The following is a 14,250-nucleotide window of genomic DNA, read 5'->3' on the forward strand; positions in this document are numbered from 1 at the left end:
GTTGCCGGCCCGGGGCGGGCAGCGCCGCTCGCTCCCTCCCTTCATCCCTCCCTCCTCTCCCGTGACCTCAGTTCCCGGCGGAGCGCGGCCCCAGCGCGGCTCGGCTCCGCTGTGCTCCTGCGGGGCCCGCTCGCCCCCGCGCCCGGCCATGGCGCGCTGAGCGCCGCGGAGCCGCCAGCCCGGGGCCGGCCGGGGCAGCCGGCAGGACGGAGCCGGCAGGACGGAGCGGGCCCGGCGGGCGGGACGGCGCTCGGCCTGCGCCGGGCGGGCGCGGCGGGCGGCGGCAGCGGCGGCGGGCGGAGGCGCCATGGAGCCGGCGGAGGTGAAGGACCGCATCCTGGAGAACATCTCCCTCTCCGTCAAGAAGGTGGGAGCGGGAGCACGGCGGGGGCTGCGGCCATCGACCCGCGGTGCTGAAAGGACTGGGCCTGGGGACACCCCGGGCTGCGGGGATTGGGGACAGCCCTGAGGAACCCAATGTCGGGGCTGCGGAACTGGAGAGAGCCCTGGGGAACCCCAGTGCCGGGGTTGCAGAACTGGGGACAGCCTTGGGAACCCCAGTGCCGGGGTTGCCGAACTGGGGACTGCCCTGGGAACCCCGCTCTGGGCCTGGAGACATCCATGGGGACCCCCCTCAGCTGGTGCTGGGGACAGCTCTGGGACCCCTACTTGTCCTGTGGCTGAGGGTGGGGCTGTGGGCCTGGGGGCTCCCCTCTGCCCAGGGCTGCCCATGGTGGCTGTGTCTGATATGCAGGGCTGGGGACACTCCTGGGGACCACACACCACTGCCGTGGGTGTAGGGCTGAAGGAAGGGTCCCTATGGACCTTCTGCCTGAGGGATGGGGCTGGGGGACAATCCTACAGACCCCCATAGCCAAGAAATAATAAATCCCAGGGATACTGATGGACTCTGGGACAGGAGCGTGGGGTCAAGGGCACTCAGCATCCCTTTTGTGAGTGTCCTTGTGCTGAGGGTATGAGGTTGGACACAGCTCTTCTGGTGGTGGGGGTGGCACATCTGGGGTGTGGAGTCACCCCGCCAAAGGGACACTGCCAGGGCCACCCCAGGACCCTCTGTTTTAGCTGGCTGGGATATACTGGGATTGTCCTGCCCAGGATTCCCCGTTTCAAAGGACAGGATTGGGGGGACTCTTTCCTGGGGCTCTGTTCAGGAGGGATTTGGAATCCAGCCTAAAACCATCTCTGTAGAGGTTCTCCCTCCAGCCAGGCATGTCCTGTGGGGAGCACAGGACCTGGGACATTCTCCCCATGTACACAGGGAATGTGTGGTTCATTCCTGTGCCCTGCTCTGTGCACTCAAAGCAGTGCTCTGAACTTGTGTCCTCTCACCTCCTCCTTGCCCCTCATTTCTGCTTGGGTGGTTCCTTAAAGCCCATTCTGGTGTGGAAACATCCATGAGCCAGCACAGAGGGGACCAGGATGCTGAAATCTTTGGGAAGGCCAAAGGAGAGAGTTGTAAGGACATGCTGGAAGTTTTGGTTTGGCCCACACATGAGCTTCAACCAGCCTTGAAAAAGAACCTCTGCTCCATTTGAGGAGGCAACAGAAGTTTCATTTGTGTTTGTCCCAAGCTTTGGGGCAAAGGCTGCCTGGACTTGCTGTTGTTTCTCCAGTTGCTGGGTTTCCTCTGCCTTATGGAATAGGAGTTTTCCTGTGCTCTGCAGTGTGTTCTGACACAGATTCATCCATGAAAACTTGTTTTATGAAGACCAGCTTGGGCGAATTCCTGGTACTATTAAGAAGGGGATGGCTGGACACTGCCTCTGGGGTGTAGGATGGATGTGCAAACCTCTCCCAGTTTTTTTCTTCATGGATGACCCTGACCTCTGGTCTCTTTCCTTTTTATCCTCTGAGAATTAAGGATAATCTTATATCTATCTGGAAATCAGTTCAGCTTGCTCTGAGCCCTGTCACAATGCTCTGGATTGCTTCTGCCTCAGTTTCCCTGTATATATAAGGAATACAACTTCCCACACAGGATTGGTTGGACCTAATTTCTTTGCATTCACAAAATCCTTGGAAGATCACGTTTGGAAATGCTCAAAAACCAACATGTTTATTTTAATTACTCTTGTGATTGAAGAGGACTCTTTAGCTCCAGCTCTGCCAGCACACCTTGGCCTGCCCAATCCCTGCCAACTCCTGTCTTGGTCCAGCAGTGAAACTTTTGGGATTTTCTAATCCTGCCTGTTCATCCAAAACTCAGGGAAGTGTAGGAGCCTGCTTCAGGCTGATGGATTAATTTCTACCATCCCAGTGAAACCAAACTCAGACCATGGTGAAATTCCACCCTGCTTTTTTACCCCCAGGATGCAATTCTCCTTCCTCAGGGAAATCACTGTGGAGCTGCTGATTTTTCCCAGTGCTTACCTCTCCTACTTCAGCCTGAAATCCCTGATCCTCTTTTTCCCTGTGAGTGGCAAGAGTAAAGTAGCAGGTTAAGGGAGCAAGTGGCTTTGTGCTGGGAAATCCTACTCTGTCATCCTCCTCTTGAGTAACTCCTTGGCACTGGAATTGTGTCATGGGGTTTGGAGGAGTTCTCCAAGCATCCTGCCTCTGATTTCAGGAGCTTCCTCACAGTGTGGGCTGCTCACTCCTTACTTCACCAGTGCTGCAGGTGTGCAGTGGAGAATTTGGATGTGTCTGTGGGGATGGTGGGGGTTTTCTTTTCTCAGCTGCAGACCCAAAGGGGAGGAAGCAATGCTTTATTTTCATGGAGCTGCCCAGGGAAAAGCACCTTGTGCTTCAGATGGGGAAGGAGAGGAGCAGCAGCACAGCCCTGGGAAGGGTTTGACACTCAGGGCTGGGGCTGTAGCTGGCTGTGATTTCAGTTTTTGCTGGATTTTAGGAGTGGGGGATTGATGCATGTTGGAACCCTGGCTACTGAAAATTTTAGATTTTCTATGCTGACAGGCACTGATTCCTAAGAGAACACTGCATTTGACTTGAGGTTGTGGAGAAGGCTTCTAAAACTGTATGATAGAACTGGGATTATGGGTGTGTGAATGCTGTACAAATCCACAGCAAAAAAAAAAAAAAGCTTCAATTCCAAGCAAACCCCTCAAACCTCAGTGAACAGGTCCATTTCTGTTATTTTCCTGGAAAGGCTTGAGGGATGGAGCACAGATGGAAAAGCACCAAATGTGCTTGGGGAGGGTAATTCCAGCCTGTGGGGTCTCTGTGTGGTTCCCAGGTACCAGGGGGAAGATCAGTGGCAGCTCTGCTGTGGATTTCAGAGGTGTGAGGTGGAGGTGTGAAGTCAGCCTCCACTGGAAAGTGAGGCAAAACACCCAATTTAAACAAAATAGGCTTCTCTAACCAGAGACATGCCAGGAAGTTTCTGCTTTTGGCTTCAGGAGAGGCTGGGAAAGCTCAGCACTGGGGAGCTGGATCCCTGCTTCATTTCCAAGGGAATTGGGAGCATGGGTTTGATTTCCCATCTACAGCTTGTCCTCTGTGTCCTCCCTGGGAGCTGTAGATTAATTCACAGTGTGATGCTTTCTGCACACATGGACAGTGTTGTGGCTGTTTAATTTCCCTTTTCCCACTCAGTTCCCCTTCTGCTAAGAGGGCTGTGCTGCAGCTCAAATTACTGCACAGATTGCTGCCTGACCCTCGTTTTTTGTGAAGATTTAGGGCTTTATTGGGGTAGAAGTCTGTGGGGATGGGCGTGTTATGGCTGCTTGTTTCCTTTTGGGAGATGCTGCTGTGCAGGGTGGCAGTGTCCTGGTGCTGCCCAGGTGAGCTCCAAACATTCCAGAAATGCCAACAACTTCAAATCCATCCTTGGCCAAGCATCTGCTGCTGGGCAGGAGCTGTCACAGGATCCCTGGTCCATGAAGCTGGTGGTTTGTGTTCTTTTGGGTTTCCCAGAATATTCCCTAGGCTCAGGAGGGGTTTAGTGCTCTCCTACCTGGGATTAGGTGGTGAAAATGCAAACCTTAAGCAGTGTTATTGTTGACAATTCCAGGAGCTGAATGTAAAATCAGAAAAGAGGTTAGAATCCCGAATTTTGGGACTCCTCTCTGCTTTTCAGGCCGTTCTGCTGCCTTTGAAGGACACACATTGCCCTGAACTCTGGAGCAGCTGATCCTTGGTGCATGTCAATCAGGTGGAGCAGAGGTTTTTGCTGACGTTGCAGGAGTTGTTGCCAAAAGCTCTGGCTCTGCTCCGTTTCTGCATGACTTTGGGAAGGTTTCCACTGCCCTCACAGCAAGTTAATGCTGAGCCTTTGCTGCCTGTCTGCAGGTTGGATTTTTAGCCCTGTACCTTTGAAATGCCATTGCAGCCTCCTGAGCTGCTGAGCTGTGCCTTGTGACACCTCTGCTTCTCCTGCACAGTGAGGGAGGGTGGGTTTGGGCATGGCTTGGAGCCTGCTGTGTCCTGAGAGGAGCATCCCTGCTCAAACCATGGAGGGAAGGAATCTCTGCCTGTGGATTTATTTAGCCCAGCACAGAGATGTGAAAACAGCCAAACAGTCTCTTGCCTTCTGCTCCCTTTTGAGAGGCACCTCTGGCTCAAAGACCACTGGGGTTTTATCCCTGCCAAGGTCTTTCCTTCACTCACATCTGTTGCTGCTGCAGGTTCCACATGAAGAGGGCATTCCTGCATGTTCCTCTGCCATGTGTACCAGGCTTGCCAGCTGCCAAAAGCCCGTGGGTGAGGTAGCAGCAATCTCATGGAGCTCCTGAGTTGTCTGTGACGGTGTCAGAGGGGTCTGAGGATGAGGGAGGAGATGAGGATCTGACTCCATGTTTCAGAAGGCTTGATTTATTATTTTATGATTTATATTATATTAAAACTATACTAAAAGAATAGAAGAAAGGATTTTATCAGAAGGCTGGCTAAGAATAGAAAACGAAGGAATGATAACAAAGGCTTGTGACTCGGACTCTCTGTCTGAGCCAGCTGACTGTGATTGGCCATTAATTAGAATCACCCAACATGAGACCAATCACAGACCCACCTGTTGCATTCCACAGCAGCAGATAACCAATGTTTACATTTTGTTCCTGAGGCCTCTCAGCTTCTCAGGAGGAAAAAATCCTAAGGAAAAGATTTTTCAGAAAATATCATAGCTACAGTTATCCATGCGGAGAAGACACAGAGGTCACTCAGGTGCTTTCAGCAAGTCCACAGGTGTGTCTTGGTGGGCCTCCATGGGCTTTGTCCCTGTGGTGCTGTGGTTCTGCTCTCATCATAGCTGTGTGTTGCTTGAGCATTTCAAAGTTTATCTCTTTTGAAATTCCTCTTGCCTCATCCCAGTGCTCAGGAAACTTCCCTGCCTGGCCATCCAGGAGCCACTAAAGTAGTCACAGAGTCACATCCACAATTTTAAGGGGATTGGGGTCTGCAGGTACCTAAACTGATGCTTGTCCTCCATAACATCCAAAATCAGCTCTGGAGCTGAGGGTGGACCAGCCTGTGATAACATTTTGGGAACTAAAACATCCCATTTGTTCTCCTCTCTCTAGCACAAAGCATTTTGCTGGGGGAGCAGCTGGATTAGGAGGGTGAATTTGGCCGTGGTTTTCCCAAGGAGCTAAAGGAAAGCCTCCAAGCCTCTCTGCTTCTGATTGCACAATTTTGGTGGCTGTTGAGTGATTTCAGCTTTCCCCATTTCTGGTGAGCTGCTCCAAGAGGTGTAACTGAATTTAGCAGGGGCTGGAGGCCGTGGGTGGTGGGGAGGGGCTCAGAGCAGCAGCTCTCTGAGGGAGCAGCACTTTGCTTGCTTCTGGTGTGTTTGCCACTGGACTTGGGGTTTTTTCCCCATAAAATCTATTTTTTTCTGTTATGCTGAGTATGTGACCTCTCCACCTGCCTTTGGTTAGCTCAGGGACCTTGTTCTGTGCTCAGCCCCTGCTCTGCTCACTGTGACAGAGCAACAGGATGCTCCCTAAAAATTCCCCCTGGAATAAAACCTCTCCTTGTCTGAGTCTCACGTGTGTCCAGCCTGCTGCAAGCTTTGCTGCTTAGAAATAGTGAAGGAAAGCCCCAGAAAAGCCTTGGGAGGTGTGAGCTGAGAAGTGTGTGTGTCCCAGGAGGTGACAATCTTGCTGGCATTGGATTGGGAATGCTCAAAGCTCAGTGTTTCCAGCAAGGAGCAGCTTTGCTGTGGGTTTCAGCTTCACCTGAGCAGGCTCCTGTCTCTCCACATCTCCAGTGGCACTTGTGGTGTCTTTTAGCATCTTTCTGAAGCTCTCTGAATGTGCTTGGTGTGTTTTATCTGGAAAAAAAACCCCCAAGATCCAGGCAAGGTGCACAAAGTGGGAAGCTGGGCACTGAGGCCAGTGCTGGTTTGTAGGGAGTGTTGAGTCAGACCTCCAAAATGTGCTGCTAGAAGCTGGAGTTTTAGGGCTTTGTGTTGTACCAGTGCATGGCATTCAGCCTGCTTTTATGGATGGTATGGAAAACCAGGAGTTTTCCAGGCCCAGGAGTTCAGCCTGCTCTTTATCCATTTGCCATTGCATGTCTGTACCCCCTGAGCAGGTGTGAAAGTGAGTTCTGAGCTGTCTGTCCTGGCCCTTCCTGTGTGTCCTCCCTTGTCACTGAGCTGTCATTGCTTGGGACAAGGCCAGTTCCCATTTCCTGTGCTCCCTGGAGCTCCAGGATTGCTCCTGAGGGTGTTCAGCTCTTCCAGGTGGGAAAAACCCCTCAGAGCATGTGCTGTGGGTGGAATGAGGGTTTTGAAGCACCTTTCCAGTCCCAGTTAAGGAGCTGAGGAATGCAAAGGGTGTTTGTTGTTCTTCCACCCTGTTTGTCCTGCCAGGGAAATACCAGGCAGAACAAGTGAAATGGAATTGATGTTGGAAAGCTGCAGTGAAACATCTGCAGGGCAGATTTACAGAGGGGAGACGTGGACTCACTTGGGTTGAGGCCAGCCCTGAACAGGTCAGGAGAGTATTTCAGTATTCCAGTGAGGTTTTAGAATTACTGAAGGGATTTCACAACCACCACAAGAATGATTCGATTTGGGAATGGGCTTTCCAGAACACCTCCCTGATTGTTGCAAGGGAAGCCAACAAATACAGGAGCTCTGCAGATCAGTCTGGAAATCTCCACACTCATTGAGAAGCACTGCAGTAACAGGTTATAAAATTGTGCAAGGAAGAGCCTCTCTCACGCGTGCCAGCGTTGGGGTGGGGTGTGTCCCTGCTAGAAAAATGAATTTGTGCTTGATAAGCAGCAATTAAATCCTCCTCCTCCTCCTCCTCCTCAGTGCTGTGTTTCCCAGTGGCAGCCAGGTCTCTGTTGCTGTTGGACAAACTCCCTTGTGCTCCAGCTCTCCCAGGTGTGTTCAGCCATGGCTGGGCTGTTGTTGCCCTCTCCCTGAGCAGGTTCTGTGCTCAGACCTGCTCAGTGCTCCCTGTGGCTGCATGGCTGGGATGCTTTCTGCATGCCAGCAGGGCTTCTTTTGGCCACAGGAATGTCCATAAATAGCCCTGGGTCAGGGCTCCAGGCGTTGCTGTGCCCCTCAGGAGCATGAGTCCTCCATCTGAGGCAGCCATCAGCCCTTCCTTATGGATTTGGGGTGCAGAGGAGATGAGGGGAAGAGCATCTCTGCAGAAATGCAGGAATGGTGTGTGTTTTTAACCCAATTATTTGCCTCCTTCCTTGTCCGGTTTTCGGCTGTTTGGATGGCCTGGAAAGGCCCGGAGTGGCCTTGGGGCAGCCCGCGTATCGAAGGACAAGAAGAGGCTTCAGTTCTTCTTTCGGTCTCGGTGTTTATTAATTGTTTATCTAAAAGATTTTCTTTCTGCCCGACAGAGCTCTGCTCAGCAGCCAGCCATGAGCACACTGTCTCGCCCTCCGGGGCGGTCACCTATCTTTATACCCAAAGTTACGTGTACAATATTTATCATTTTTCCCCAATACCTTTTATTCTTATTGTCCGGTGCACTTTCAGTAATGACCAATCCCAAAGTGCCACCATCACCACAGAAGATGGAGGAGAAGAAGAAGAAGAAGAAGAAGGACAGGACACGCCCCAATTCCTCCATCTTACTTCTCTAAACCCCCCTGTACAGAAATCCTAAACCCTGTGTTTCACTCTCTAATTAACTAATCCCTTCACCATTCACCCCGGTGAAATCCTCCTATCCTCATACAGGTGTCGTCTCCTGTGTAGGATCAAAGTCCAGCCACCAGACACTTCTGGAACATTCCAGGACTCCTGAGCCCCCCAAGGGTGGTCTCGGTGACACCTCAGTGCTGAGGTGCTGAGATCCCACACTTCCTGATCCCTCTGGCTCCAGCCCAGCTGTGTCAGGGAGCTGCTTTGTGGGTGCCTCATGGAGTTGGTCACCACCTCCCAGACAGGTCTGACTGCAGGAGGAGAGGCTGGTTCAATTATCCATGTGTGTTTTATAACAGGAGATTCCATATAAACACTCTGCAAAATGCCATTTTTGGGGCAGTGCCACATCACCCATCATGGCTGCTGGGTGCTGGTGGTCGTAATTCCTACAAATTTTCATCTAGGCATTGAATCTTTGACAAAGAGCACAGCTGGACTCTGTTCCCCAGTTGGAAAAGCTGTTTCATCCTGACTTTTCTCCATGTGTCTTCGCCCTTCTTCCCAAGCCAGAAACACCTCCCCATCAGCTTTGGCAAGTCCTTCCCCACCCTGGCTGGAGGGTGACTCCACCCAGGAGATCCCAAGGCTTGCTGTGTCTTGTTTCCTCCCTGGCCAGGGTGGCTGGGCAGGGACTCACCTGCCTGGTCTCTGCTGGGAACTGTGCTCCAGTGAGCCGTGCCTGCCCTTGGCCATGGTTATTTTGGAGGGATGCTGGGAGTGGCACCATCCCTGTGTGCACTGGCTGCACGAAGGAGCATGACAAAGTTCTGAGTTATTTTGGGAGAAAGGAGGAAAGAAAAAAGAGGAATTACTTCTATTTCCTCATCTCTTGTGCTGCCCAGGCTTGGAGTGTGTCTGTCACGAGGAATTCCTCCGGACAGAGGCACAGACAGGCTCCAAGTTCCCTCCAAACTGACCTCCCCAAGCTGTGTCTCATTTTTTTCAGTGGTGAGCTAACAAAATGCCTGATTTATTCTTGTTCCCCCAGCTGTCTCCCACAGCTGCATTTCCCCAATCCAGCACAGAGCCTGCAGAAACACCCAGAACTTCCTCCAAGGGTGCCCCAGCTCCCTGCAGAGCCCACAGCCTGGTTGGGACAAGTCAGGAATATCTGCCTTCAAGTGCTGGCTCATGTCCTGTGAGATCTTTGCCTCTGCCTCAATTTTCCCCAAAATGGGATATTTTAGTGAGTTCCAGCTCTTGGACATCATCCCCATGACTCCATTTATCCATCACCTGAGGGATATGGCTCTAAATTATAGGTTTGTTTCTTCCTCTGATGTCCTTGCTGCTGCTTCAAACTGGCTGCAGGTACCTCCTGAATTTTTTGTTCAATAGTGGTATTTTAGGGCATTTTCTTCAGTAGTGGTATTTTAGGGCATTTTCCTCTCTGCTTCAGTCTGGGCTGCCTACAAACAGTGGGAATCTTCTGGAAAAGCTTCCTCCCAATGATGGATAGGAGGTGTTGAGCTGAAATGCTCCAGGTCTCACGTGGGTGTTGTGAAAACCCCTGAGGATCTCCAGAGCACCCAGAGGTGCCTCTGCAATCCTGGTTGTGCATGTGCTTCCCCAGGGACTCACCTGCTGGGACAGGGACAGGCAGAGCAGGGCTGGGCCACCATCAGGGAGCTCTGGCTGCCATTCTCCAGGCTCAGCAGTTTTCTCTCATCCACCTTAGGGCTGGCACCAGCTCCATGCAGGAACCTGCCTGGCTCTGCCGTCTTACCTGAGAGCTCCAGAGGTGTTGGAACCCAGCTCTGGCTGCCCTGGAGGACTCAGGGGGCTCAGAAACCTTGGTACAGAGTCACAAACACCTGTGCCTTTGATTTTAGCCAATGGAAACAATTCCCAACTTTGTGCGAAGAGTTACAAGCCACAAGAGTTTGAGTAGAATGATAGTGAATTTATCACAGGGTAGAAAAGTAGAATTTTGGGGTTTTTAGAATGAGGGTTCAGAAGGCAAGATGGAGGAATCTGGGCATGTCCTGTCCTCCTTCTTCTTATCCTCCATCTTCTGGGTAATGGTGGCACTTTTGGATTGGTTTAGAGTAGAGACAGACTGTCTAACACAGGTGATAGGTATTGGAAAATTACTGTAAATAAAGTACACGTAGTTCTGAGTATAAAAGGATAACAGTGCCCTGAGGGCGGTCAGTGTGCCTCAGCCTGACCTGCCAGACAGATCTTGAAAGAGAATGTTATAGGTAAGAAAAAATAAACAGCCTTGAAAAGCAGAACCAACACATCTCGGCTTCTTTTTTGGTCTCAGGGCTGGGAAAAAAGACTTTGAAACACCTTGGGGTCATCTCAACACAAGAGACCCCATCACAGAGGGATGCAAGGTCTTTGGGCCAGGGAGGTGTTGGAGATCATATGTTCATACTCCTCAGAGTGTTCCCAGGGGCCCTGAGCTGTTCCCTGGGCCCTGGGTAACTGCACATCAGGACTGGATGATTTTTCAAAAGGAGCTTCTCTAGTGATAATTCTGGAGCAAAAACATGTTTTAGGGGACGGGTCAGATTTGACAAGCACAGTAATGTCAAGTTTTTGGCTTTTACACATCTGTCATCGAGTGAGATTTGGCAAAGACATGTCAGGTCACTAAAATAACACAGATATCGTCTCTAATATTGTTGTGGCTCAGCTGACAGCCAGCAAACAGCCATGGCCTGTCCAGCTGAGATTACATCCCAGGAGAGTAATCTCCCTGCCTGGATGCCAAGGGTGTGTGAGACAGGACCTAAATAGATCCCTAAGCTGTGGGGGCAGGAGGAGGCCTGGGGGTCAGCTGGGAAGGGATAGAGGATTTGGGTGCAAGGGGATTTCTAGGATTTCTAGCAAAAGCCAGGAGAGGCCTGATCCATGTCAGACCCAGAAACAGAGCAGAGCTGGGGTTTATTTCTGCTCTGAACCAGCAGACCCTGCTGCAGTGTTGGCTGGGAGGGAAGGGGCTGCTCACCATTGGGGAGCTTGGTTGTGCAGCCACCACAGCACTGCTGGGCTGGGAGATGTGGGGACCCTGGGCAAGGTTCTCCCTGCAGTTCCTGCCTTTAGGGTCTTCTCAAAACCATCAGCTACACCCCATAAATAAAACCTGTAACAGGCTTTAGCAAGCTGAGAGATCACAAATGAGTGATGTGAGTGTTTAGCACCTCCACCTGCTCCTCGTGGGCTGGAGGAGAGCATTCCAGGCATCCCATCCCTTCTTTTTTGCAGCTGCAGAGTTACTTTGCTGCCTGTGAAGATGAGACACCGGCCATCAGAAACCACGACAAGGTCCTGCAGAGGCTCTGTGAGCACCTGGACCACGCTCTGCTCTACGGGTGAGCCTGGAGCCACCTCTGGGGGGCTGATTTCCCCATGGGAAAAGCCTGGTGTGGTGTTTTTGAGGTCATCCCTCATGGAGAGGAAAGATGAATCTGACTCCATGTCCTTAGAAGGCTTATATTATATTGTATATTTAATATTGTGTATTATATATTATCTACATATTATATTCTATTGTATATTATAATATCTATTATATTTATTATATAGGTAATATGTGTATGATCTAGATGAATATATTTTATATAAATATTATATATAATTATATATTAATATAATGTATTATGTATAATTAATATATGATTATATATAATAATATATTTTATTCTATTATGTTATAAATACTGTACTAAAACTATACTAAAGAATAGAGAAAGGATACTTACAGAAGGCTTAACAAGATAATTATGAAAAACTTGTGACTCTCCAGAGTCCCAACACAGCCGGACTGTGATTGGTCATTAAGTTAAAACAATTCACATGAAGCCAATCAAACAAGCACCTGTTGGATAAACAGTCTCCAAATCACATTCCAAAGCAGCAAAACACAGGAGAAGCAGATCAGATAATTATTGTTTTCCTTTTTTTCTGAGGCTTCTTAGTTTCTCAGGAGAAGAATCCTGGGCAAGGGGATTTTTCCAGAAAATATGACAGTGACAGCTCAGCATGAGGAAAGCATCTAGGCAGGCATTGGGGTGGAGCTTTTGCTTCATTTTCCTCTGGGATTTTTCTTCCTGCAGGCTGCAAGATCTCTCCTCGGGGTACTGGGTGCTGGTGGTTCACTTCACGCGCCGGGAAGCCATCAAACAGATCGAGGTGCTGCAGCACGTGGCCACCAACCTGGGCCGCAGTGAGTGCTCATTCAGTGTCCCCAGCTGTCACTTTGGGGACCCCTGGCGAGGCCCAGGTTGTGCTGAGGAGTTGGGGCTGCTGGTGGGTTGAGGGAGCCATTGGGATCCAGCTCCCAGGCAAAGGAATCGCAGAATCCTTAAAGTTGGAAAGGACCTCTGAGATTGAGTCGTGCCATTAGGCCAGCACTGCCATGTCCACCACCAAGGTGCCACATCCACACATAGTTTGAGCATTTCCAGGCATGGTGATTGCACTGCTTCCCTGGGCAGCCTGTGCCAAGGAGGTGGGAGTGCTGCCATGACCGTGTGAGGTCTCTGGAAATAATGTCACTGTGCCTCGGGGCTGGGTGCTGAGGTGTAGCCTGGCTTCTGCTGCCAGGAACCCAAGAGGCCATACCCTCAGGAAGGGCTCCAGACAGATGGGAGTCCTGTGGGGCTGTGAGCTCAGGAAGAGTTCCTGGCAGAGGGTAGCACTTGGGAAGGATGGGAATCCTGCAGGGCTGTACCCTTGGGAAGGGTTCCAGGCAGATGGAATCCTGCAGGGCCATGCCCTCGGGAAGGGTTCCTGGCAGATGGAATCCTGCAGGGCCTTGCCCTTGGGAAGGGTTCCTGGCAGATGGAATCCTGCAGGGCTGTACCCTTGGGAAGGGTTCCTGGCAGATGGGAATCCTGCAGGGCTGTACCCTTGGGAAGGGTTCCTGGCAGATGGGAATCCTTCATATCCATGCCCTTGGGAAGGGTTCCTGGCAGATGGGGATCCTGCAGGGTCTTGCCCTTGGGAAGGGTTCCTGGCAGATGGGAATCCTGCAGGGCCGTGCCCTTGGGAAGGGTTCCTGGCAGATGGGAATCCTTCATATCCATGCCCTTGGGAAGGGTTCCTGGCAGATGGGAGCATCCCCTCTCACCCCACATCTTGCTGTAGCAGTCATGTGTGTGATTCTGCATTTTCCCTGCTCTGAGTTGTCCATAGCAGATGTTTGGGACCATCGAGGCCACTTTTGATGCAAGACCATGCCCAGATCCTCTGTGCCTGCTTATCCAAACACCTGCCTTGTCCTGGTCCTGTGCTGGTGAGAGCAGAGCTGAGCACAGGCTCTACTGTCACCTCTCCCTGCACCAGAATTTGTGTCAAATCTCACCTGGGCTGATTCATGACAATTCTCCCTCTGCCTCTCCCTTCTCCCAGCACTTCTGACAGGGCTCCCATCTTGCTGGAGAGACACAGTTGTGTGGCTCCTTCTTCACCTGTCTCTCACCAATTTTACTCCAAATCCTGGATCACTGGCATTCCCCTCCCAATTTCCCTCACAGTTTCTCCCCTCAAATGACACGAATGAATGATCTGAGGGGTTTTAACTAATTCATGGCTATTTCTAGGCTTGTGTCACTTCTCAGGTGTTTCCAGATAAATCTCTGCTGCTCTGTTTCCAGGCCGGGCCTGGCTCTACCTTGCCCTCAATGAAAATTCCTTGGAGAGCTACTTGAGGCTGTTCCAGGAGAACCTCAGCCTGCTGCACAAGTACTATGTCAAGTGAGTATCCAGTCCTTCTTTGGGCAATGTTTGACATCCCTCCTGCTCAGAAGCCAACCTGAATTTACCAGTGGGGCACAAGAAGTTGATTAGGGTTTGATTTTTTTTCCTTGTGGGATTTATTTGTTAATTTAAGGGTCCTAGATGTGAACATCCTCTTATTTCTATGAGGCCCTGCAAGCATTTCTCCCAGTTCCTGTTTTTACTCTGCAGTCCCCTTTATATTTTTCCATGATTTCCAAGGAGCTGCTGAGCTCCTGTCTGGGCACCCAGCTTTGCTGGACACCTGGAAATGTGGCTGTAGCTCAGTTTGGGGACAGCACACAGTGGCTGCCACAGAGGCAAGGAGTGGGCTGCCAGCTCCAGAGCTGATCTATGGCAGCTCAGAGACGCCCCCAAAGAAACAGAAGGGCCCTTGTAGCTGCCCCTCCTCTTTCCCTGAT

The 14,250-nt window shown here is 51.1% G+C and overlaps 1 protein-coding gene across 2 annotated transcripts in view; it reads left to right on the forward strand.

Moving 5' to 3' along the window:
- Nucleotides 1-14,250, forward strand: part of PLEKHM2 (pleckstrin homology and RUN domain containing M2) — a 27,348-nt gene continuing 13,098 nt past the window's right edge. The window contains exons 1-4 of one of the 2 annotated variants that reach the window (XM_005496226.4): nucleotides 1-367; nucleotides 11,315-11,421; nucleotides 12,166-12,275; nucleotides 13,708-13,807. In XM_005496226.4, coding sequence (XP_005496283.2) covers nucleotides 308-367; nucleotides 11,315-11,421; nucleotides 12,166-12,275; nucleotides 13,708-13,807 — 377 coding nt within the window. In that variant the 5' untranslated portion in view covers nucleotides 1-307. The remainder of the gene's footprint in view (nucleotides 368-11,314; nucleotides 11,422-12,165; nucleotides 12,276-13,707; nucleotides 13,808-14,250) is intronic. The other variant, XM_005496228.4, reaches the window with a different exon arrangement.

Source organism: Zonotrichia albicollis, chromosome 25 (genome assembly GCF_047830755.1).
Source record: "Zonotrichia albicollis isolate bZonAlb1 chromosome 25, bZonAlb1.hap1, whole genome shotgun sequence".
In the NCBI taxonomy this organism is placed as follows: Eukaryota; Metazoa; Chordata; class Aves; order Passeriformes; family Passerellidae; genus Zonotrichia; species Zonotrichia albicollis.